This window comes from Poromitra crassiceps (assembly GCF_964638095.1).
Source record: "Poromitra crassiceps genome assembly, chromosome: 13".
NCBI lineage: Eukaryota > Metazoa > Chordata > Actinopteri > Beryciformes > Melamphaidae > Poromitra > Poromitra crassiceps.
This window is the reverse complement of record NC_139644.1, coordinates 41,637,376-41,664,875: the sequence shown is the minus strand read 5'-3', so window position 1 is coordinate 41,664,875 and position 27,500 is coordinate 41,637,376. Positions and strand designations below refer to the sequence as shown.

At 43.7% G+C, this 27,500-nt stretch overlaps 1 protein-coding gene and 1 pseudogene across 3 annotated transcripts in view; one reads left to right on the top strand and one right to left on the bottom strand.

The window, feature by feature from the left end:
- The window catches only part of arhgdig (Rho GDP dissociation inhibitor (GDI) gamma), a gene marked incomplete at its 5' end in the record, with an annotated part of 59,131 nt that overhangs the window by 27,551 nt on the left and 4,080 nt on the right, over positions 1-27,500 (bottom strand). Inside the window, 2 exons of one of the 2 annotated variants that reach the window (XM_083649262.1) lie at positions 16,709-16,885; positions 22,950-23,022. In XM_083649262.1, coding sequence (XP_083505388.1) covers positions 16,709-16,885; positions 22,950-23,022 — 250 coding nt within the window. Of the gene's footprint in view, positions 1-16,708; positions 16,886-22,949; positions 23,023-27,500 lie in introns of those variants that run through there. The other variant, XM_083649263.1, reaches the window with a different exon arrangement.
- On the top strand, positions 5,975-8,267 carry LOC310787831 (C-X-C chemokine receptor type 4 pseudogene; annotated as a pseudogene). Its single transcript, XR_014553923.1, has 3 exons — positions 5,975-5,992; positions 6,752-7,369; positions 7,770-8,267. The product of XR_014553923.1 is annotated as a C-X-C chemokine receptor type 4 pseudogene (transcript).

The following is a 27,500-nucleotide window of genomic DNA, read 5'->3' as shown; positions in this document are numbered from 1 at the left end:
ACTTCCTCAAAAGGGCACTTCCGCTTTTTTGAAAAGGGGAAGTGATTTCTTTTTGGGTAAAAATCAATTTCTCAGTACTTCTGCAAAGTGTACTTCTCCATTTTTTTGCCTTGTGCTTAAAAAACACTTTTCTTGTGGAAAGTGATTATTTCAATAGTCATCCAAAGGCTACTTCCCCATTTTACCCCATAACACAGCTCACGACAAATACCACCGTTTTTTTTTTTGATCTCGGGGGAAATACATTTGAGCAATCATTATGCAAACCCAGCTGGGTCATTTTACATAGTGGGCAATATCTCTTTTGCTCGCTGTTGTTATGGAGGCGGCTTGTGAAACACCAACGACTTCCGCAGCACGCACCACGTCTCTTCGTGACAAGAGACGTGCAGCACGCAGCACGTCTCTTGTCACGAAGAGGCGTGCTGCGTGCTGAACGCCTCTATGACGCAACTCCACGACAGGAAGCACCTCCCTTTATAAGGACGAGAGCGATCAGCTGAGTACAATCACAAAGCCATAGCTGTTAGTTTTTTGAGAGAAGCAGTGAAGGCAGAGCGCAGCATTTTTGATCTCAACTAACAACAATTTTTTGATCTCGGCCAAAATGCATTTTGGGCCCATTTTAGGAGCTACTAAACTAATATTTGTTAACAGCGGCGACCATTTTTTTGATCTCAATCAATCTCTATCTCACCCCACCCCAGGTTGTCCCTCCCATCCCATCTCACCCCCAACACCAACGACAGATTCCACTGTCTGTTGATGTTTTCTCTGACTCAACCGGCCCCCAGGTTCCCCTTTCCACTCCCTCCCCCACGTGACGTTGTCTATTACCACGGCCGGTGTTCTGTCGATTTCACAATCTCACCCCCACCCCCAGGCTTCCCCTGCCACCCCATCCCACCCCATCCCCCACGTTTTTTATCACTTCCGTTTTAAATAAACTTGTTTGTTTTTGACCGTCAGGTGGGGGGCGTTCCCGGCAGCACGTAACGCCCCTTGAAAGCTACGAATAGCTGCGAGATCAGGTGGGCGTTCCCTGCAACACGTAACACCCCTTGAAAGCTACGAATAGCGGCGAGATCAGGTGGGCGTTCCCGGCAACACGTAACGCCCCTTTGAAAGCTATGAATAGCTGCTTGCTCACGTATTTCTCTGACTCACCCATAGAGGCCCCACAGTTTTTTCCTCCCATGCCCCGCTTATATGTATGTACAATACAATGTACAATGTATCCACCATTCAAATATTCCATATTTGCATGTTGTACATGCAAATATTCCATAATTGCATGTTGAGCAGGCTATCTTAGCTAGTATAGCCTACTAATGTATAGCAAAGCATTCTGGGTATTCCCTACGCGCAACACACACACACACACACACACACACACACACACACACACACACACACACACACACACACACACACACCACCCACCCACTCACACACACACACACAGACAGACATATTCACAGCCAGCCCCCAAACACAGCCACAAACATAGCGCGCGTTAGATTGTGGGCAGGTTTTCTCATTGAAACATTCCAGATCACATCCCAGGTCACAGATTTTTCCCACTCCGGATCCAATTGTGACATCACCATGATGTTTTTTTTGATAGGCTATAAGCCTATTAAGCTTTGAATTAAATATGATCAATACAGATTGAGGTTTCAATTTCAGGTTTGAATTGAAAACGATTGAATACAGACTATGGTGTATGACTATGCCGTTTGCCCTGTCTCCCTTATCGCCGTAATGCATTATGGGTAGTCAGATACTACCGGTACTTTGGCTAATGTATCAGCTAACGCTACTTACTTTGCATTACAGTAAAACGCCACTGAATGACCAAATTGATGCATTGATAAAAGTTAGTTTGTTGTTTATGCGTATGCAATAACGGATGCGTTATTATATTTACTGGAATACATACACACGCCAGCCTATGTGTCCTATCAGAGTTTGTTACGTTATTGTACAGCATTTGGTTCAAACACAGCTGCATCACTATACGTGTGAGCGTAAGTATTAATGGTTTACAACTTGTTTGTGTTGTACAGCATTTGGTTCAAACATATGGCGACATTGAATCAGTGTTAGCTTAGCGCTAGCTAGCTAGCATACACTACGATCTGTAGAATTGGCCTGGTCTTGGTCGATATGACCAAAAATTGATATAACGTTTCAGTAGCATGGACCCCTCTCGTTTTTATTACAGTTGAAGATTTCACAAATCTCAACCACTCTCAATCTTGGTACAACCCAGACCCCAGGATATCCGTGACCTACGGGTATTATTTCAAAATATGGATTGAATATGAATCTTGGAACGTGAACAAACATCTTAGTTTTATTTTTCGTATTTTTATATGATTATTTTAATAGTTACTAACTATATTATTATATAACTAACTAGTCCTCCTCACAGAATTGGTTAATTTACTGTGAGACTTTATGTTTTGTAGACAAGCACCAAGTATATATAATAATGGTATATAATAATAATAATCTTTGTAATACAATTGTTATAAAATTAAAACGTATAGCACACTTACAATATGTTTGTTGTATGTATTACAACTTAATTCAACTTGGTCTCCCCCCACATCTCCTCTTCTCTCCTCTCCACACCTCACCCCCTCCTATCTCCTCCCCCTCCCCCTCTTCTCCTTTCCTCCCCTCTCCTCTCCTCTCCTCACCTCACGTCTCCTCTCCTCTCCTCACCTCTTCCCTCTCTTCTCCTCTCCTTACAAGCCTATAGATGAGGGGTTTCAGACAATGTGCCCATTGTTACAATATGTTTGTTGTATGTATTACAACTTAATTCAACTTTTCTCACTACACTTTCCAAACATTAACACACATCAAACACAACAACTCTTTCTTACTACACTTTCCAAATGTTAACTGCATACATAATGTTATGTCTCGAAAGACAAGAGCTATGTAGCCTACTTTAAATCAGATCACTCCGGTGTACAAACATACATTGGTTGTCTAATAAAGTTTTACAAATCAATTAATTTGGTTGTCAACCATCGTTAAACGAAACTTAGTAGTTGTAAACTAAGTAGTTGTATCGATAAAGACTCTAATCGTTAAGCAGTCTCGAAAGTGGGGTCAATATCAATCTACAATCTAGATTGATTTGATTCACTAATTTGGCGTTCTCTCATGCAAAATATCCAACATCCAATATCCAGAAGTAGTGATTACTACACAGAAGTAACTTTAGTTCCACCATTTGCTCTTTGCTTCAAACATAATTTGGATCAGTTGTAACTTTGACCATTTCTAACAATTTCTAGACAGTGAATTTACACAAGCACTTGAGTGAAATTCATAGTACCTATAGGGACTGTGATTGAATGAACGCAGATTGTCAGATTTGTTTACCAAACCCTTATCCTGGTGCCTGCAAGGTTCGTCTGTACCACTAATGTCAGCCACTATGTGTAAATGTGTTACAATATTGGGCTGGTTTCATAGACCTGGCCCAAAAGTACATACATCACATATATGTGTGTTGCACATATCCATATATGCCTCTACCGTATGGGTTAGTCATAATAGTCAAACATGGTTTTTCATGTTCTGACTTGGTGAAATGTGTGTTGCATATATACATGTTAGTTTACACATAATAGCCAAACATGGTTTTTCATGTTCTGATGTGCTGAAATGTTTTACACGTCACGTAAAACAGTTTTTAAAACAGTTAATTAGCCTACACAATGTGTAATTTCAGGTTATTGTAAGTTATTGCATAGTTGCAATCTTTCATACTTGCATACTTACAAGTGGTTTGTTTTTAATGGCATGTGATTTGCGGTTCTAATTACCCAATGTGTAAGGTGATTGTCAATTGTCAATTGTCAATTGTCAATTGTGTAAGGTGATTGTGATGTCAGGTGATTGTAAGTGTGTCATACATACCTACAAGCCTTCATATCAGTTGGCTGTATCAATGATTTTCTGTACCTCTTGGTGCGTTATCATTGTCTTTGTCAGGCTTAGAAGCAATGTCTAAACAGTAAACAGTTTATGACAAGTGGTGGCAGCATGCTATGCTACTACACAAGACGTGTTATGGTACATAAATAATATGTAGCGTGTAATAATCTGAAGAACTCTGTCAGAGTTCTACTCTGTCATTATTTTTACATTTGACTTTGAGAACTATAATGAACTGTTAGTCTCTGTACTGATGTACAAAAGTAACAAGATTGAGGTTGTGAAATCTTCAACCGGAATAAAAAACTGGATATAATATAACTGAATCAGTTAGGCCAAACTATTATCAGTCAGGTCGGTAATGACCGGGGGAAATTATATGATTATTGTCCATTGTGTGTATGATACAACTTTGTTTATCATTCTGCCTCTCACACTATACAGTCTGTATTTAACTCAACACACTGTACCTGCCCCTGACCTCGGAGGGGCTCTTCTGTCAACGGGCCTGAGGCAAGGTGTGGTGATCACAAGCATTGGCATAAATATTGTGACAATGAAATTGGTAAATTGGTTAAGCAAAGCAAGTAATGCTTTTGCATTGAAGTTTGTAAGATGTATTTTACAAGATATTTTCAGAGATTTGGTTATATTAACTTATTATTTATATTATTATTCTATTATTATTATTCTAATTATTATCTACTATTATTCTAATTATTATCTACTATTATTCTAATTATTATATTATTATATTATTATTATTATTATTAGGGGGTTATTATGTATATTAACTATACATATTAAAGTATAGATGATTGTTTTGCCCACCTTATTTGGTTGCCTTATCAAAACAAATGTATAGCATGTTAAAGTTTTAAATAAAGTCAAGTCAAGTCAAATCCAACAGGTCTTAATGTCAATTAATTTAGCTTTAACGTGTTTTGTGAAACACACACACACACACACACACACCCACACATTGACCCCTCTCATATACGTAACTGCCTATAACTGTACATATATTCCTTTCACACACACTTTTCAAAATAGACACTCTTTCATATTGTGATTCATAGTGATTCTTGTTTGTTTTATGTGATCCCGGTTTTTTAAGCAAACCGGATCCAGTTTCCTTGTATGTGTACATCCTGTACAAGGTACATCCTGTACAAGGCACATCCTGTACAAGGTACATACTACATTGGACTCAATGATCCACAGATGTATCAAACAAATGTATGTTTTACTGATACAAATGACCAAATTACCACAAATTCAACATGTAATGCCATTTTCTCAATAATTTTGGTCAAAACATTTGGTGTGACCCAGATCAGTCCTTGTAACGAGGACCTTCACTGGTGTATAGCCAGACTTGGCACATTTGGTGTGACCCAGATCAGACATTGTAATGAGGACCTTGTTATCACTGGTGTATACCCAGACTTGGCACATTGGATGTGGCCCAAGATCAGTCCTTGTAATGACTTGATCAAAAATATTACAGACAATATATATATATATATATATATATATATATATATATATATAGTAAATATAATTGTATAATATATTCAAAGTATTGTTAATTGTTAATTATTATTATTCAAAAACCTGAAAATACTGTAAATACTGTAAATAAACTAAAACTAAAACTTGGAACTTGTACTGTGTGTTAATTTAATTTGTGTTTTTGAAACACACAACCACATATAAAATCTCAAGTGAGATTTATGAGAAAGAAAAAAGAAAGCCGCGCCCCCTTTCTACCGGAAACCCTGTCCCTAGGGGCGGGACCCCGCAACTCTGGGGTGTAACAAGATTGAGAGTGGTTGAGATTGTGAAATCTTCAACTGGAATAAAAAAAAAAAAGTCAATGCATGGTTGCTTTTTGTTTGAAGAAGCATCGCCCCGGAACACCATAGTTAGATCACTGCTCTAAAGACACATCTCTCGCTCACACACATAGGAGCCTGTCTAAAAAGAACGTTATCAACGCAGGGTTAACATGACATCATTCTATGAGGTGAGTGCTCTTTCTGTTTTGGTTTCTTTTATTATGACCTTAGCCGCAGGTTTATATTTTTACCCGTTTTTTAAAATCTCTCTCCTCAGAATCGGCCGTCTACGTTAGTTTGACTATCCTACTTTCTTGTTTTATGTAGGCTGTATTTAGGCATGTAGAAAGTCTATCCAACTACGTTCTTGCAAAGAAATACGCGCAAGGGTCAAATTTAGCTAGCCTACTTTAAAAAAGCATGAATTATCCGGCAAGCAATAGGGAGGGATATAGGCTGTGGTGTGTAGTAGCCTACGCCTGGGGTCTGCCTGCCTCGGCTATATATGTTTTAAGTCTCCGGTAATATATGGGTTTGTCTTGCCACTGAATATTGAGTTTACTATCGTGAGTAACCTATCAGCTTGATTGTGTGCGTGTGTGTGCGTGCGATATATATGCTCCCATAATGTACTTTTCCAAACTTTCCAATGGGCATAGTTTTCCTGTCATATTTGCATGTCAGCCATTTATAAAAATGTTAATTGAGAGGACTTGTGTAGTAGGCCTACTTTGCTGGTAGTTCCTTTCATCAAATCTGTATTAATTAATTAAATTAATTAAATTATTAATTAAAGTTATGGTTCAGCCTTCATTCAAACTTTGAGAGACAACTCAGACTGACCAGGCCAAACAGTAACAGTCTCATAACAGACACACGTGGCCTATGTTCTGTGAGGCAGATCTCCATTTTTTACCCTAACCTTTTCCACCCCTTCTTATTCCCAGGTCTTCAACATTTCCGAGAACGACTCGGATGGGTCCGGGGAGGACTATGACAATATCGACTTTGGCGAGGAGCCGTGCGGCCGAGCGCTCAGCGAAGAATTCTACCGGATCTTCTTACCGATGGTGTACGGAATAATCTTCCTTCTGGGGATTGTGGGCAATGGATTAGTCATCTGTGTCATGGGCTACCAGAAGAAGGTCAGAACCATGACAGACAAATACCGGCTGCACCTGTCAGTGGCCGACCTGCTGTTCGTGCTCTCGCTGCCCTTCTGGGCGGTGGATGCGGCCAGCGGCTGGTACTTCGGTAGTTTCATGTGCGTGGCCGTGCACATGATCTACACCGTCAACCTCTACAGCAGCGTCCTGATCCTGGCCTTCATCAGCCTGGACAGATACTTGGCTGTGGTGCGGGCCACCAACAGCCAGGCCACCAGGAAGCTGTTGACAGACAAGGTGATCTACCTGGGCGTGTGGCTGCCCGCTGCGCTGCTCACTGTGCCCGACCTGGTGTTCGCCAAGACACAGGACATGGTGACACCCTCAGACCAGCTCTTCGGCGCGGACATCGTGGAGACGTCGGGCCCCCCGGTCATCTGCGAGCGCATCTACCCACAGGTAGGGTTAGGGGTGATATTCTAGAGCGATATATCGATAGATATTGTATTGTATCACTATTGTATCATTGCAATTTGCAAAGGGGAAATATTGATATCGTCATCTTTAAGGTACGTGTTGTAAATCCAAGGCGATGAAGCATAGATGTGCATGGTTTATGACCATAAGTGAAAGGTCAAGGACAAAAAAAAAAAAAAAAAAAAAAAAAAAAAAAAAAAAAAAAAAAAAGCAAAGGGGAAAAACAGCACTCACAGATCAACTTATCTTGTTTAATGGGAATAATTTGAATTGAAATTGTATCGTGTCAAGACACTTTGTAAAATCACCAAATATCGTATCATCGTCCAAATAATTTATATAGTATCATCTCGTGACTATCCTTGTGATTCCCATCCCGCAGGACTCCAGCAAAGTGTGGATGGCGGCGTTCCGCTTCCAGCACATCCTGGTGGGCTTCGTGCTGCCCGGGCTGGTCATCCTCACCTGCTACTGCATCATCATCGCCAAGCTGTCGCAGGACGCCAAGGGCCAGACGGTGAAGAGGAAGGCGCTGAAGACCACCATCGTCCTCATCCTGTGCTTCTTCGGCTGCTGGCTGCCATACTGCATCGGCATCCTCATGGACACGCTGCTCAACCAGCTCAACGTCATCCCTCACAGCTGCGCGCTGGAGCATGCCGTGCACAAGTGGGTCTCCATCACGGAGGCGCTGGCCTACTTCCACTGCTGTCTCAACCCCATCCTGTACGCCTTCCTGGGAGTCAAGTTTAAGAAGTCAGCCAAGCTGATGCTCAGCAGCAGGTCCAGCCAGAAAAATGCCACTCTTATGACCAAAAAGCGAGGGGACATTTCATCGGTGTCCACCGAGTCGGAGTCTTCAAGTGTTTTGTCCAGTTAACAAACAATTTGACACGTTCACAGTCTTTGACTTGACACTCTCAGAGAGAGAGAGAGAGAGAGAGAGAGCCAAACTAAGCTTTAATTCCCAGGAATTACTACATTTTGTGATGTAAAGACAAAGTTTTTTTATACATTTCGTATTGTTTCGCAGGCTCTGTGGCGACGGTGACCGATGAGCAAGGAGGAAAAGCTCAGCGTAACTGTACGATTATGCCCATGGTGTATTTGGTGACGTAGGTTTGCACCTGTGGTGGTAATATTTTTATATGCAATATGTTTATTGAATACTGTCCCTGTTCAAATAAACAATAAAGATAATAAAAAGAAATAACTCTTTTTCTGCGTTGTTTTGCCGTCGATACCCCAAACCTCTGGAAATCCCTGACCCTGATCCTGACTCTAACCCTTACCCATGACCAGTTCCCATGGGTAAATGGAGGCTGTGTACGTACAATGGTGAACAATGAGAGTCTGCAACTTATATATTAGAGGAGCAATATTTAGAGGAGCAATATTTAGAGGAATATTTAATTTTAAATTAACATTAGGATTATATTGTGTAATAATGTTATTCATTATTTCATTACAACAGACATTTGTACAATATTATTATTATTATTATTAAGGAAAAACCAGATTATGATGAGAATCAATTTTATTTTTATTGGCACAGTATACAAGTTACATACGAGGAATTTGTATTTATATTTCCCTCAGTTCATGCAGAAAAGCTTCCGAAGCATCCTGCACTCTTGAAGGGGTAGCATGCTGGTGCAGGCTTTTATAATGTTCAGAAAAGTAAAACTGAGCAGTCCATCTGGCTGGTCCAGAGTCAGGGGCGAGTTCGGAGGAGAAGGAAGGTCTTCCGGTGAGTTAGGTGGGGTGGGGAAGAACATTGGTGACGACGACGGGGAACATCCGTACATCAGACGGTTCAACTCTTCAAGGTCTACCTGTGAGGAAGGAGGTGAGGTAGGTGGGGTAATGAAGAACAAGGGTGATGACGACGCGGAACATCCGTACATCAGACGGTTCAACTCTTCTTCCTCCGATTCAGAGTGGCTGTGAGTTGTAATGAAGGACAATGGTGACGGCGACGGGGTCTCCATGATGATATCTGTCTTTTTTATTGTGTAAAATGGTATGAGTCTCTTTTGAACCCGTCTCTTTTATCCTTATGTTGTGATGAGGAGGAGGAGCTAGGTCTAGGGGAGGGCGTAGCGTAGGGATATGGGAGGAGATCATCAAAAATGGCGCTGACCGGAATTTGTTAGAGAACAAATGTGAACAAATGTGAAGAAAAAGTAAGATGGAGGGCGTGGCTTTTTAAAAATTGGGTCCTGTTAAACGTTCGGCTAAATCGCCCCTCCCGATCTTCCGTAAAATGTGTGCGGTTATGTCCATGGCGTATTTCTCGCCGTAGGTTTGTTGTATTTGATCTATTGTGGCCAGGATGGCTGCCTTCTTCAAACATCTTCTAGGGATGGTTTGAATTATGTCGATATCATCAGGTAACGTTGCGATAGCAGCTGCCTCATCACAGTCCTCAGGATTCCTTTCTGTATTGCCATCTACAGCTACAGCTGCAGTAGCATGGCAGGGAGGCCTACGAAAACACTGAATGAGTGTCGTTTGAGTCGTTTGCTTTCGCTTCATTGTGTACCTATCAAATACGGCATCTCCTCCCCTGAGCAACTGTTTTGGTTGGCAGCAAGCAACGTCACAGTTACGTCACGCTCGTCATGTTCGAGTCGGCTCGACGGAAGCCGCTAGGGTTCAAAAGTCCGCACTTTGTAACACCGAGCGCACAGGGTGAATTTTTCTTTTCTCTTTTTTCTTTCTCAAAATCTCACTTGAGATTTTATATGTGGTTGTGTGTTTCAAAAACACATTAAATTAACACACAGTACAAGTTCCAAGTTTTAGTTTTAGTTTAGTTTATTTACAGTATTTACAGTATTTTCAGGTTTTTTGAATAATAATAATTAACAATTAACAATACTTTGAATATATTATACAATTATATTTACTATATATATATATATATATATATATATATATATATATATATATATATATATATATATATATATATATATTGTCTGTAATATTTTTGATCAAGTCATTACAAGGACTGATCTTGGGCCACATCCAATGTGCCAAGTCTGGGTATACACCAGTGATAACAAGGTCCTCATTACAATGTCTGATCTGGGTCACACCAAATGTGCCAAGTCTGGCTATACACCAGTGAAGGTCCTCGTTACAAGGACTGATCTGGGTCACACCAAATGTTTTGACCAAAATTATTGAGAAAATGGCATTACATGTTGAATTTGTGGTAATTTGGTCATTTGTATCAGTAAAACATACATTTGTTTGATACATCTGTGGATCATTGAGTCCAATGTAGTATGTACCTTGTACAGGATGTGCCTTGTACAGGATGTACCTTGTACAGGATGTACACATACAAGGAAACTGGATCCGGTTTGCTTAAAAAACCGGGATCACATAAAACAAACAAGAATCACTATGAATCACAATATGAAAGAGTGTCTATTTTGAAAAGTGTGTGTGAAAGGAATATATGTACAGTTATAGGCAGTTACGTATATGAGAGGGGTCAATGTGTGGGTGTGTGTGTGTGTGTGTGTGTGTTTCACAAAACACGTTAAAGCTAAATTAATTGACATTAAGACCTGTTGGATTTGACTTGACTTGACTTTATTTAAAACTTTAACATGCTATACATTTGTTTTGATAAGGCAACCAAATAAGGTGGGCAAAACAATCATCTATACTTTAATATGTATAGTTAATATACATAATAACCCCCTAATAATAATAATAATAATATAATAATATAATAATTAGAATAATAGTAGATAATAATTAGAATAATAGTAGATAATAATTAGAATAATAATAATAGAATAATAATATAAATAATAAGTTAATATAACCAAATCTCTGAAAATATCTTGTAAAATACATCTTACAAACTTCATTGCAAAAGCATTACTTGCTTTGCTTAACCAATTTACCAATTTCATTGTCACAATATTTATGCCAATGCTTGTGATCACCACACCTTGCCTCAGGCCCGTTGACAGAAGAGCCCCTCCGAGGTCAGGGGCAGGTACAGTGTGTTGAGTTAAATACAGACTGTATAGTGTGAGAGGCAGAATGATAAACAAAGTTGTATCATACACACAATGGACAATAATCATATAATTTCCCCCGGTCATTACCGACCTGACTGATAATAGTTTGGCCTAACTGATTCAGTTATATTATATCCAGTTTTTTATTCCGGTTGAAGATTTCACAACCTCAATCTTGTTACTTTTGTACATCAGTACAGAGACTAACAGTTCATTATAGTTCTCAAAGTCAAATGTAAAAATAATGACAGAGTAGAACTCTGACAGAGTTCTTCAGATTATTACACGCTACATATTATTTATGTACCATAACACGTCTTGTGTAGTAGCATAGCATGCTGCCACCACTTGTCATAAACTGTTTACTGTTTAGACATTGCTTCTAAGCCTGACAAAGACAATGATAACGCACCAAGAGGTACAGAAAATCATTGATACAGCCAACTGATATGAAGGCTTGTAGGTATGTATGACACACTTACAATCACCTGACATCACAATCACCTTACACAATTGACAATTGACAATTGACAATTGACAATCACCTTACACATTGGGTAATTAGAACCGCAAATCACATGCCATTAAAAACAAACCACTTGTAAGTATGCAAGTATGAAAGATTGCAACTATGCAATAACTTACAATAACCTGAAATTACACATTGTGTAGGCTAATTAACTGTTTTAAAAACTGTTTTACGTGACGTGTAAAACATTTCAGCACATCAGAACATGAAAAACCATGTTTGGCTATTATGTGTAAACTAACATGTATATATGCAACACACATTTCACCAAGTCAGAACATGAAAAACCATGTTTGACTATTATGACTAACCCATACGGTAGAGGCATATATGGATATGTGCAACACACATATATGTGATGTATGTACTTTTGGGCCAGGTCTATGAAACCAGCCCAATATTGTAACACATTTACACATAGTGGCTGACATTAGTGGTACAGACGAACCTTGCAGGCACCAGGATAAGGGTTTGGTAAACAAATCTGACAATCTGCGTTCATTCAATCACAGTCCCTATAGGTACTATGAATTTCACTCAAGTGCTTGTGTAAATTCACTGTCTAGAAATTGTTAGAAATGGTCAAAGTTACAACTGATCCAAATTATGTTTGAAGCAAAGAGCAAATGGTGGAACTAAAGTTACTTCTGTGTAGTAATCACTACTTCTGGATATTGGATGTTGGATATTTTGCATGAGAGAACGCCAAATTAGTGAATCAAATCAATCTAGATTGTAGATTGATATTGACCCCACTTTCGAGACTGCTTAACGATTAGAGTCTTTATCGATACAACTACTTAGTTTACAACTACTAAGTTTCGTTTAACGATGGTTGACAACCAAATTAATTGATTTGTAAAACTTTATTAGACAACCAATGTATGTTTGTACACCGGAGTGATCTGATTTAAAGTAGGCTACATAGCTCTTGTCTTTCGAGACATAACATTATGTATGCAGTTAACATTTGGAAAGTGTAGTAAGAAAGAGTTGTTGTGTTTGATGTGTGTTAATGTTTGGAAAGTGTAGTGAGAAAAGTTGAATTAAGTTGTAATACATACAACAAACATATTGTAACAATGGGCACATTGTCTGAAACCCCTCATCTATAGGCTTGTAAGGAGAGGAGAAGAGAGGGAAGAGGTGAGGAGAGGAGAGGAGACGTGAGGTGAGGAGAGGAGAGGAGAGGGGAGGAAAGGAGAAGAGGGGGAGGGGGAGGAGATAGGAGGGGGTGAGGTGTGGAGAGGAGAGAAGAGGAGATGTGGGGGGAGACCAAGTTGAATTAAGTTGTAATACATACAACAAACATATTGTAAGTGTGCTATACGTTTTAATTTTATAACAATTGTATTACAAAGATTATTATTATTATATACCATTATTATATATACTTGGTGCTTGTCTACAAAACATAAAGTCTCACAGTAAATTAACCAATTCTGTGAGGAGGACTAGTTAGTTATATAATAATATAGTTAGTAACTATTAAAATAATCATATAAAAATACGAAAAATAAAACTAAGATGTTTGTTCACGTTCCAAGATTCATATTCAATCCATATTTTGAAATAATACCCGTAGGTCACGGATATCCTGGGGTCTGGGTTGTACCAAGATTGAGAGTGGTTGAGATTTGTGAAATCTTCAACTGTAATAAAAACGAGAGGGGTCCATGCTACTGAAACGTTATATCAATTTTTGGTCATATCGACCAAGACCAGGCCAATTCTACAGATCGTAGTGTATGCTAGCTAGCTAGCGCTAAGCTAACACTGATTCAATGTCGCCATATGTTTGAACCAAATGCTGTACAACACAAACAAGTTGTAAACCATTAATACTTACGCTCACACGTATAGTGATGCAGCTGTGTTTGAACCAAATGCTGTACAATAACGTAACAAACTCTGATAGGACACATAGGCTGGCGTGTGTATGTATTCCAGTAAATATAATAACGCATCCGTTATTGCATACGCATAAACAACAAACTAACTTTTATCAATGCATCAATTTGGTCATTCAGTGGCGTTTTACTGTAATGCAAAGTAAGTAGCGTTAGCTGATACATTAGCCAAAGTACCGGTAGTATCTGACTACCCATAATGCATTACGGCGATAAGGGAGACAGGGCAAACGGCATAGTCATACACCATAGTCTGTATTCAATCGTTTTCAATTCAAACCTGAAATTGAAACCTCAATCTGTATTGATCATATTTAATTCAAAGCTTAATAGGCTTATAGCCTATCAAAAAAAACATCATGGTGATGTCACAATTGGATCCGGAGTGGGAAAAATCTGTGACCTGGGATGTGATCTGGAATGTTTCAATGAGAAAACCTGCCCACAATCTAACGCGCGCTATGTTTGTGGCTGTGTTTGGGGGCTGGCTGTGAATATGTCTGTCTGTGTGTGTGTGTGTGAGTGGGTGGGTGGGTGTGTGTGTGTGTGTGTGTGTGTGTGTGTGTGTGTGTGTGTGTGTGTGTGTGTGTGTTGCGCGTAGGGAATACCCAGAATGCTTTGCTATACATTAGTAGGCTATACTAGCTAAGATAGCCTGCTCAACATGCAATTATGGAATATTTGCATGTACAACATGCAAATATGGAATATTTGAATGGTGGATACATTGTACATTGTATTGTACATACATATAAGCGGGGCATGGGAGGAAAAAACTGTGGGGCCTCTATGGGTGAGTCAGAGAAATACGTGAGCAAGCAGCTATTCATAGCTTTCAAAGGGGCGTTACGTGTTGCCGGGAACGCCCACCTGATCTCGCCGCTATTCGTAGCTTTCAAGGGGTGTTACGTGTTGCAGGGAACGCCCACCTGATCTCGCAGCTATTCGTAGCTTTCAAGGGGCGTTACGTGCTGCCGGGAACGCCCCCCACCTGACGGTCAAAAACAAACAAGTTTATTTAAAACGGAAGTGATAAAAAACGTGGGGGATGGGGTGGGATGGGGTGGCAGGGGAAGCCTGGGGGTGGGGGTGAGATTGTGAAATCGACAGAACACCGGCCGTGGTAATAGACAACGTCACGTGGGGGAGGGAGTGGAAAGGGGAACCTGGGGGCCGGTTGAGTCAGAGAAAACATCAACAGACAGTGGAATCTGTCGTTGGTGTTGGGGGTGAGATGGGATGGGAGGGACAACCTGGGGTGGGGTGAGATAGAGATTGATTGAGATCAAAAAAATGGTCGCCGCTGTTAACAAATATTAGTTTAGTAGCTCCTAAAATGGGCCCAAAATGCATTTTGGCCGAGATCAAAAAATTGTTGTTAGTTGAGATCAAAAATGCTGCGCTCTGCCTTCACTGCTTCTCTCAAAAAACTAACAGCTATGGCTTTGTGATTGTACTCAGCTGATCGCTCTCGTCCTTATAAAGGGAGGTGCTTCCTGTCGTGGAGTTGCGTCATAGAGGCGTTCAGCACGCAGCACGCCTCTTCGTGACAAGAGACGTGCTGCGTGCTGCACGTCTCTTGTCACGAAGAGACGTGGTGCGTGCTGCGGAAGTCGTTGGTGTTTCACAAGCCGCCTCCATAACAACAGCGAGCAAAAGAGATATTGCCCACTATGTAAAATGACCCAGCTGGGTTTGCATAATGATTGCTCAAATGTATTTCCCCCGAGATCAAAAAAAAAAACGGTGGTATTTGTCGTGAGCTGTGTTATGGGGTAAAATGGGGAAGTAGCCTTTGGATGACTATTGAAATAATCACTTTCCACAAGAAAAGTGTTTTTTAAGCACAAGGCAAAAAAATGGAGAAGTACACTTTGCAGAAGTACTGAGAAATTGATTTTTACCCAAAAAGAAATCACTTCCCCTTTTCAAAAAAGCGGAAGTGCCCTTTTGAGGAAGTTCTAAAAATGTGTTTTTTATTTGTTTTTCAAGGGGTGCTAACCCTACACTACTACTCATACGCTCTCTCCTCTCCCACATTTCCCATTCTCTCCCCACCTCCTCCCTCCCCCTGCTCTCTTCTCCCCCACACCCCCCCCCCCCCGCCCCCCCCCCCCTTTCCCCTCTCCTGCTCTCTCCTCTTGCTCCTTCCCCACCTCCTATACCCTCCAACATTTCCCATTCCCTCCCCACCCCATCACTCTCTCACATTCCCCCTGCTCTCCTCCCTTCTCCTGCTCTCTCCTCTGCTCTATCCTTCATTTTTATATTTCTCTATCAATTGTTCAAATGTTATCTTTATTCTGTATATTCTTGCTACTGTTGTGTCAGCTAGAATTAGCTAGACATATTTTCTGTGAAGCCCTCTGAGACATGCTTGTGAATTAGGGCTATATAAATAAACTTGACTTGACTTGACTTGACTAGCATCGGGATGACTGACGTATTTAGGCTTACCCAGACATCCCCGCCATGCTGGTTCGTAGGGGGAAGAGGCAATGGGATTTTTGTATGGGGATTTCAGTGACTTTTGAAGCGTTTTCTGAAAATCGCTTAGAAAATTCATAGAAGTGGTCCTCGTTTGTGGAGATTATTATCTTGCTGAATGCAAACTTCACTGTTTCATCAACTTTTATTGACCACAGACCTTATTTCATATGCATTTAACCGAAATCCCCATACAAAAATCCCATTGTCTTTTACACGTACGAACCGGAAGTGCTACTTCCGGAGTCATTCCTGCCTGCGTCTATAGTGATTCATTCAACAAACACACACACATACACACACCCGCACCCGCACGGCGCACACAGACACACACACACAGTCCCACCTGCCACAAGGGGCAGCGCCCCCAGCAGGGTCTGCTTGTATTTGGTCAGGCTCTCATCGTCCTTGTCCAGCTCGTGGATCTCCTGCAGGGACTTCTGGGCTGGCGGGGTGTAGTTGAGCTCCGTCTCCTCGTCCTCTTCCTCGCCCATGGGTTTCTCCTCTTTGTCAGCCATCAGACCTTCAGCGAAACCAAGAAAGAAAGAAAAAACACTATAAAAAAGACACTATAACGCTACGTTCACACAGAGCACCTACGCCTTGCCTTGCCTCAACCCACGCCTACGCCTACAGACCTTGAGCTGGGCGTGAACCTATCATACGCTTTTGCGATCACACTGCACGCCTATTCCACGTTCACCTGAGCCGAGTCACAAGCGCCTCTCCTCTCTCCCGAGTGTTTTTTTTATCACGTTTGGTCCCGAATTATCATGGGTAGGTAAAATAAATCGGATATATTTAATGTGTTATTGATGCTGGATATGTATAACCAGGTCTCCTTCTTGGGTCACTGTTGTCATAGAGAACTGGATGCTGTTGGACTAAGTGGATTCACTTTTCATTGTCCATCTTGCTTCTTCGGTCGCTATTCTCTCTCCTGAAGATTTGTTTACCGACGGGGAGAAAGCCCCACGTGATAGCCACCCGTCAATCTCTCTCCCGTCAATCTCTCTCTCTCTGCTCAACACTTTTGTAGTAACTCCACTTTATTTTGAAATTCAGTTGCCTTTGCCATTTCCCACGGTTATTGTCGCGTTTTTCCTTCATGGCTTGACAGAAGAAGTCTGCCTTCACGCGCCTAGTCGGCTTGAAAATAGAACTCACGCCTAAACGATAAAACCGGCGCAGGTCAGGCAAGGCGTGGGTACACGCAAGGTTCACGTTGAGGCGCCCTGTGTACACAGCGTCATTGACTAAAAAGGACGCCTATTTAAAAGCGTGGGTAAAGGCAAGGCGTAGGCAAGGCTTGGGTGTCCTGTGTGAACGTAGCCTAACAGGGGGTTTCAAAGTCTGAGACTGTGGGCCTCTTCTTCTTCTGTTCCACCGTAAAACCAAACAGAAGAACAAGAACCACATCAGCAACCAGGATATTGCATGTTTTTGGTGTGGGGTTCCTATATGAAGGAAACCCCCAGGGGGCACGGGGAGAACATGCAAACTCCACACAGAAAGGCCCTTTTGATGACCCCACCCGGGCGGCGGGCACTCGAGGACATGCGGACGGGCACGCACTCCTTCAGCGCTCACAGCGTCCCAGGTGGCAATCGAACCCAGGACCTTCTAGCTGTGAGGCGACATCGCTTTCCACTGCGTGTCGGAAAACAAGCTATTTACCAGACATAAATACAGGCCTTTCACATGCCCTGTTTTCCTCGTTATATACCTGATATCAGGTCACAGTTCAAACTGATTATCGTTTCTGCTGGTGCTAATTAAAGCAAAGTTGTCAGGGTGACTTAAACATCACATTTAAAGCTGGAAATAAGGTCCAGGGTGTAAAAAAACACATAATTCTCCTTTGAGGATGTAACAGCGGCGTGTACTGTAATAAGCCCTGCTGTGTTTACCGTAAGAGACAGCTGGGTGTCAGTCAGCTGTGTTTACCGTAAGAGACAGCTCAGTGTCAGTCAGCTGTGTTTACCGTAAGAGACAGCTGGGTGTCAGTCAGCTGTGTTTACCGTAAGAGACACCTCGATGTCAGTCAGCTGTGTTTACCGTAAGAGACACCTCGATGTCAGTCAGCTGTGTTTATCGTAAGAGACAGCTCGGTGTCAGTCAGCTGTGGTTGTGTTTACCGTAAGAGACAGCTGGGTGTCAGTCAGCTGTGTTTACCGTAAGAGACAGCTGGGTGTCAGTCAGCTGTGTTTACCATAAGAGACAGCTGGGTGTCAGTCAGCTGTGTTTACCGTAAGAGACAGCTCGGTGTCAGTCAGCTGTGTTTATCGTAAGAGACAGCTGGGTGTCAGTCAGCTGTGTTTACCGTAAGAGACAGCTGGGTGTCAGTCAGCTGTGTTTACCATAAGAGACAGCTGGGTGTCAGTCAGCTGTGTTTACCGTAAGAGACAGCTCGGTGTCAGTCAGCTGTGTTTATCGTAAGAGACAGCTGGGTGTCAGTCAGCTGTGTTTACCATAAGAGACAGCTCGGTGTCAGTCAGCTGTGTTTATCGTAAGAGACAGCTCGGTGTCAGTCAGCTGTGCGTATAGTATAGTTGCCGTACAGCATGTATTGCCCATGGCACAGAGCCGTACCACATCTGGTGGACATTGGCCTTTAATCACATGGCAATCACTGCATGTAAAAAGTGTTTGGTTGTGTGTTGCAGACACACACAAAGGCGAGCGCACACACACACACACACACACACACACACACACACACACACACACACACACACACACACACACACACACACACACACACAAACACAAGGAACTATAAGTGGGTTAGAGAGACAGCAGACAGGCAGCAGATCTGCTGATGGAATGATAACTGGAGCGGAGCTGAAGATATGGAAGGAGGGTGAGAGAAGCAGAGGAGGGAGACACACACACACACACACACACACACACACACACACACACACACACATGTCAGTCAGCCTGGTGGACAGAGGCAGCGTTGCGTGGATGCAGGTTGTCTAATTGACTGACTTGATTGGACCTGCATGTCTCTGCTCACCCACACAACCTCATGCATCACTGCTGGGACCAACCAGAGAGTGACAGGCGGATACAGTCTGCTCCTTAAACACTCTGCATCTGACAACCTGACGGTGCAACCAGTAAGGAGGGAGGAGAGGAGGAGGAGGGAGAGAGGGAGGGGAGGAGAGGGGAGGAGGAGAGGAGAGGAGGAGGGAGAGGAGAGGAGGAGAGGGGAGAGGGGAGGAGAGGAGAGGGGAGGAGGAGAGGAGAGGAGGAGGGGAGAGGAAGAGGAGGAGAGGGGAGAGGGGAGGAGAGGGGAGAGGGGAGGAGAGGGGAGGAGAGGAGAGGGGGAGGAGAAGAGGAGGGGAGGAGAGGAGAGGGGAGGAGGGGAGAGGGGAGGAGAGGAGAGGGGAGGAGAAGAGGAGGGAGGAGAGGGGAGGAGAGGAGAGGGGAGGAGAAGAGGAGGGGAGGAGAGGGGAGGAGAGGAGAGGGGAGAGGGGAGGAGAGGAGGAGAGGAGAGGAGAGGGGGAGGAGAGGAGAGGAGAGGAGAGAGGAGGAGGGGGAGGAGGGAGGAGAAGAGGAGGGGAGGAGAGGAGAGGAGAGGAGAGGGGAGGAGAGGAGGAGAGGAGAGGGGAGGAGAAGAGGAGAGGAGAGGAGGAGGGGAGAAGGGGAGGGAGAGAGGGGAGGAGAGGAGAGGGGAGAGGGGAGGAGAGGAGGGGAGAGGGGGGGAGAGGGGGGGAGGAAGGAAGGGAGGGAGGGAAGGATTCAAGGAGGTAGGAAAGGAAAGAGAGAGGGGAAGGGAAGGATGGAAGACACCTGGGAGGCCTAGCCAAGGAGAGTATAGAGAGCCAAAAGGCTCTTTCACCATTTTTCATTTTTCATTCATTTTCCTCCATAGACATTAGAAAAATCCTTATATAATGAGTTTTAAGGCTGGAACCAAGCCAACCCGTGACCTACTGAATCGTGAGTGCCCATAAAACTCAGTTGGGGAAAAAAATAAAATAAAGACGGGGGGGGGGGGGGGGGGATTATGGTCACTCATGATTCAGTAGGTCACGAGTTGGCTTGGTTCCAGCCTCAAAACTCGTTATATAAGGATTTTTCTAAATGTCTATGGAGGAAAATGAATGGGAAACTCACTTCCGGGGCAAAATATGTCACGTGACTGTTCAGCTCTATTGTCAGTGGTCTACTTTAAGCATATCTTCAACATCAGACTCGTTACATTCAAAGCGGCGACCTCTAGTGGCCGCCTCGAGCAGCCAGACAAATCTTACCTTCGAACAATGTTAAAGGGGGACTGACCGAAAACTGGGGGGGACTGAAGAAAAAAATGCCCAATAATTTTTTTTGGATAATTAAAAGAGTCGTTTTATACTTTGAGTGACACCCGGAAAAAAATTCCCCTGGGTTTAACAGCTGCCGGGGTTCCCATGCAAGTGGATGGGAATTTCCTTTCTGGGCTGCATGGCGTCACGTGACTTGCAATACAGAGCTTCGCCACCATGTTCAAATGGCTTCACAGCCCAGCACTATTCCTGGGGGCTTGCTTTACCCTGGCAGAATTCCTAGGCCATAACTAACATAACTTGGCCAATAAGTATGTAACATACCAAATAAAATAAATGGTAATGTCTTCATTTGATGTAGAATGCAGAGGACATGTAACTGTTTAGTTAAACTTGCATTCCAGGAATATTGTATTTACTGCGCTGCTCCAGATAACGTAGTTGGCTCGAGCCTGTTTTGTCCTGGAACCTATGCCTGGAACCCACTCGCTTTGCGTCAGAACACAATCGATTTGGGGGTGGAACACGCCAATGCCAACGCCAACGCCTACGCCAACGCCAACGCCAACGCCAACGGCAGTGCCCAGAACTGTCAAATCAAATCATCGGCAGAGGCGCTATGGCCCGCCTCCCAGTATTTTCAGTGTATCAGAGATACAGTAGATAGATAGAGAACGTTAGAAATATAGCCAGGCACATTATAAACAACAAACTAACGCTGGTGATCCGTATGGAAACAGTGTTACTCGAAACGGTTAAAAGTTATATCAATTTGGTCATTCAGTGGTGTTTTACTGCCATGTAACATAGCTAGCTAGCCGCCAACATTAGCCACAGTAGGCGATTACACATGATGCATTGCTCTTAAAGGGCTCGCGCCGCGTGAACTACAGTAATAATCACATGGGGGAAAAAACAATTTTCACATGCAAATACCACCGTGACGTCACGATGTACCAAATCTCCCATTCATTTAAGGGCACAAAAAAAGCAGGTTTGAACCCATAGAGGGCACTTATGCTGCTGAAATGATAGGGGTTTGTAAAATTTTAACAGATTGGTCTCAAATGTGGAGATTTTGACCAGAATCCTTCACATACCACCGCAAAAGCCATATATATTGGTTAAAAGCTGAAAAAAAGTGTTTTGTGGGTAAGTTACACTTTAAAGATGGTTTGGTGAAACGTCGTCGTCTTTGGGCTGTGGACCAACGTTACTACCATATTTCACCATTTTCTCTCTCTTTTTCCCATTCTCTCTATCTCTGAAATCTGAATGGCAAATCCTGCCTGCTGCACTCCCTGTCTGCCTCGCTCTCCCTGCCTGCTGCACTCCCTGTCTGCCTCGCTCTCCCTGCCTGCTGCACTCCCTGTCTGCCTCGCTCTCTCCTGCCTGCTGCACTCCCTGTCTGCCTCACTCTCCCTGCCTGCTGCACTCCCTGTCTGCCTCGCTCTCTCCTGCCTGCTGCACTCCCTGTCTGCCTCGCTCTCACTGCCTGCTGCACTCCCTGTCTGCCTCGCTCTCCCCCTCCCACTACTTTGATCTCTTTCTTTCTTTCTCTATCTCTCTCTCTCTGTCTGTCTCTCTCTCTCTCTCACACACACACACACACACACACACACACACACACACACACACACACACACACACACACACACACACACACACACACACCTGTGTGAGGAAACCCCAGGACTCTTTGATTTAATAGCAGAATTTGGTGACATCATTTGACTCCTGCATACACCCTGATGTGTGTGTGTGTGTGTGTGTGTGTGTGTGTGCAGAAACAGAATTACAAAAGCAGGTACCCCCCCCCCCCCCCCCCCCCCCCCCACACACACACACACACACACACACACACACAGGGGGTTATAGGATGCGTGAGCAATAGCTATTGATCTGCCACCTTTGGCTTGTCTTGGCAGCGTTTCATGTCAGACATAAAAATGTCCACACCCACCAGGATAGATGTATGGCACACACGCACACACACACACACAGACACACACGCAGACACACACGCATGCGCGCGCACACACACACACAGACACAAACGCAGACACACACGCACACACTCTTCCCATGGACACAAATCCATGATATATAGTATTTCACATACAGTATGCTATAAATGAAATACTCACACACAGTAATAACTGTCATGATTGAAGTTATATCACACACACACACACACACACACACACACACACACACACACACACACACACACACACACACACACACACACACACACACACACACACACACACACACACACACACAGACAAAACCCACATCCCCTCTCACCTCTGTAGCACATGGTAAGCCACAGCAGCTCCAGCACCTGACCCCCAAACTCACACACGTCCAAGCCCAGCATGGTGCCTCTCTCTAGGGGCTGCGCTCGCTGCGACGGCTGGGCGAACAAGAAGAAGCAGAGAACTGGGGAACCTCCACAGGTAGCAGCAAAGCACCGGCACAGCCACCGATGAAAGTGTACAGCATCCAGAAGAGAGGATGATATTTAGAGTAGAAAAGACAGGGCGTCAGGCCAGCACCTCCTCTCCAGATGGAAGGAACAGGGAGTAAGGGAGGGAGGAAGAGATGAGAGAGAGACACAGGCAGAGAGAGAGAGAGAGAGAGAGAGAGAGAGAGAGAGAGAGAGAGGGTATCCTTGGGTGTGGGTGTGGATGAGGACAGTGTGTGTGTGTGTAAGAGAGAGAGAGAGAGGATGGAGAGAGAGAGAGAGAGAGAGAGAGAGAGAAGCTGTCTTTCTACACTTCCTCTTGTAGGAAAGTGGCAGTCAGGTATTGCAGCCTCACACCCTCCCTCCACAGAAAGATGCAATCTCACACCTGATGCTAACACGCTAACCGCCAGCTGTTTTTACATAGGGATGCTAGCGGCTAAAGGCAGCAGGGAGATGGCGGTGGAGCCGTCTGCAGCAGCAGCAGCATGTGTGTTGCCTTAGATGGTATTCCAGGGCGCAGACGCTGCCTATCGATTCACAACCCCTCCCTCGCTCTGCTCTGTCATCAGACACAGACTGCAATGAGCTCATCCTTTACCCCTCCCTCTCTCTCTCTCTCCATTCCTCCATTTCTCTCCCTTCCTCTCTCTCTCCCCGTCTATCTCTCTCTCCATCCCTCCATCTCTCTCCCTTTGTCTCTCTCTCCCCTCTTCCTCCATCTCTCTCCCCCTCTCTCCCTTTAATCTCTCTCTCTCCATCCATCTCTTTCTCCCCTCTTCCTCTCTCTCCCCCCTTCCTCTGCCTCCCTCTCTCTCCCTTTCATTTCTCTCCCCATCCCCTCTCCCTCCCCCCCTCTCTCCCCATTCCCTCCATCTCTCTCCCCCTCTCTCCCTTCCCCCTCCCTTCCCATCTCTCTACCTCTCACTTCCGCTCTCTCTCTCTTTCAACTCAGTTCAATTCAGAAATTATCTTTTAGGCGATACTGGCCTGAAAGACTGGAGTGCAATGCAGAAAACTAGAGCTGTACTGGGCGATATATTGGGTGTTAATTTTACAGGTCCCTAACAACGTATGAACTATTTGTAATTAGACATGAACACCAAAGTAATTACACGGTAATTGCACCGATAGTTATACAATCACATTTTTGCGTTCATATATATGTAGTTACATAGTACCGGACCTGTAAAATTAAGCAATCTCAACTGGTACCGTAGACAACGTTGACGCCGCAGCCAGGACAAAGATTGTTAAAATTAATTAATTTGGTGTCCAATTACAAATAGTTCATACGGGGCATGCGGGTATTGTAGCGGTATATTTTTATATATTTATTTTAATTTTACCTCAAATGCCTTTGAGAGGTCTACGAAAAGAGTCGCACAGTGCTGACGGTCATCAAGGCTTTTCAATACATTATTTACAACAAGGGATGTGGGGCGGTAACAGTACTGTGCCTCGGTCCAAGCGTGCGGGAAGCTGGGTGTGGTGGGTGCTGCAGCACCCCCTGGTGGCAAGAGATGGAATTTTCGAAATGGTTGGATTTGGCTCGAGCACTGTGTTTTTGTGCATGAGTCTGTGCTGTGTACTGGATATCTTCTCCATAGACGATCTTTGCTCAACGCAGGGGTTCTTGGGTAAAAATAGGATCCACACAATGTGAAGAAGCGTGCACTCCGGGAAATGCTGAAGTTTTGTTTACTTAGCCTCACGTTGAAACTAGTGTTTACATAGCTGTGTTTACTTTGGTCACGGAGTCGGAGACACGCTTTGTGAAGAGAAAGAGATACGAGATGACAAGACTGACAAAAAAAGAAAGAGAAGATGGGAGGAATAGCAGGTAGGCTATCACTGTCCCTGATTCCTGAGGGTAAATTGAGTAATGCTGCAGAGAAGAGGAGAAGATACTGAATAATGACATCACAACAGTATAATCCTAATGTTAATTTAAAATTAAATGTCTCTCTCTCTTTCTCTCATCCACACCTCAACTCCTTTGTTCTTCTTCCTATTTCCTTTTTATTTTCCCATCACTTTCCTTGTGTGAATTCTCATGTGGGATTCATCTCCCTCTCCCCTCCCCTCTCCTCTCCCCTCTCCTCTCCCCTCTCCTCCCCTCCTCTACCCTCCCCTCCCCTCCTCTCCCCTCCCCTCTCCTCTCCCCTCCTCTCCTCTCCCCTCCTCTCCCCTCCCCTCTTCTCTCTCTATCTCTCCGGGTGCAATTCATCACTATGTCACGCCATCTCTCTCTCCCCCCTCTGTCTCTCTATTTGTCTTATTTCTGCTCTTCACGCCCCCTCCCTGTTCTTTATCTCCCTCTGTCTTTCGCTGACCACACCCTGTCAGTAATATCCTTCAATCATCACTCTTTCACTCTATTTTCCCTTCTCCCTCTTTCTTCTCCATCTCTCTCTCTCCTCTCCTCTCCTCTCCTCCCTCTACTCTCTCCTCTCCTCCTCCTCTCTCCTCCATCTCTCTCTCTCCTCTCCTCCTCCTCTCTCTCTTCTCCCTCTCTGCTCTCCTCCTCTTTCTCTTCTCCTTCTCCCTCTCTCCTCTTCTCCTCCCCTTCTCCCTCTCTCTTCTCTCTCCATCTGCTCCTCTCCTCTCCTCCCTCTAGTCTCTCCTCGTTCTCTTCTCCTTCTCTCCTCCTCTCTCTCTTATCCTTCTCTCCTCCTCTCTCTCTTCTCCCTCTCTCCTCTCCTTCTAACTCTATATTCTCCTCCTCACTCTCTCTTCTCCTTCTCCCTCTCTCCTCTTCTCCTTTGCCTCTTCTCCCTCTCTCTTCTCCCTCTCTCCTCTCCTTCTCTCTTCTCCCTCTCTCCTCTTCTCCTCCCTCCCCTCCTCCCTCTCTTCTCCTCCCTCTGTCCTCTCCTTTCCCCTCCTCTCTTCTGATACCCCCGGAGCCATGAGGGAATGGTGGAATACAAAAGGAACTGATTCTGTCTCTTGACAGTCTCGTTCTCTCTCTCTCTCTCTCACTCACACACACACACACACACACACACACACACACACACACACACACACACACACACACACACACACACACACTTGCATGCACACCTGCACACACGTGGTCCCTCATTAATCTGTCACTCAGAGGTTGTCCACCTGTCATGTATAGCATTTGGTATGAGGCAATACTATACATAATACAATTTAACAAGAATATCTGATGTCATCAGTGATGATATCATCAGTGATGATGTCATCAGGTCAGGAATGCAGAACAAATGCATTTATCTCGGCAGCGAGTTGGCTGATCGATCTGAAACTTTACTGCACATGGGCATTGAGCATTGATGTGAAACTGCACATGGGCATTGAGCATTGGAAAAGGAAGGAAGTGACCAAGCCGTAATAGAGATCCAAAGTCTCTTCCTGTGACTTCCTGCTTCAGCATAACCAGCATCTGAAAAAATATGAATGGTGGTGAGATGAGTCATCTCAAGGGGTTTATCCTAATAAATACATTTTAAATTGTTTGTCAATTTAAAAGATAACTTTGGAAAGTCAAGAAAGTCGCAGTTTGTCATAAAACTTAAACCTAACGCCTAGTTTTGTGTGAAACCGCTCAATCAAACACATCTCTCGTCTCGCACAATATACGTCGTCTGAAGGGTCTGGCGGGAGAGAGTGATGACGTCACTTAGGCGACTGGTCGTGTGTGGTCTTTCTGATTTATAACTTGTAGTGCAACAGTTTTACCACAAACTGTGACTTTCTGTACTGTGTACCTCATGACACAAACATGTGTACCTCATGACACAAACATGTGTACACAAACATGTGTACCTCATGACACAAACATGTGTACCTCATGACACAAACATGTGTACCTCATGACACAAACATGTGTACACAAACATGTGTACCTCATGACACAAACATGTGTACCTCATGACACAAACATGTGTACACAAACATGTGTACCTCATGACACAAACATGTGTACCTCATGACACAAACATGTGTACCTCATGACACAAACATGTGTACACAAACATGTGTACCTCATGACACAAACATGTGTACCTCATGACACAAACATGTGTACACAAACATGTGTACCTCATGACACAAACATGTGTACCTCATGACACAAACATGTGTACCTCATGACACAAACATGTCACAATTCAAATAGGATATAATTTTTGGCCGGTGGAGACGGCCCTGTATGTGGGTTTGCCCGGGCCGATTTGGTCGCGGATTTGGGAACCAGAGTTGGTGTTGAGTGACGTCTGCTGCACGCACGAAAAAGTCGGACGACTTTGGCTGCTTAACGTTAGTAGCTACGGTACGGTAGGCTGTGTGTTAAACTGCTATCTGCTTCAGGTAGGCTGTGTGTTAAACTGCTATCTGCTTCAGGTAGGCTGTGTTAAACT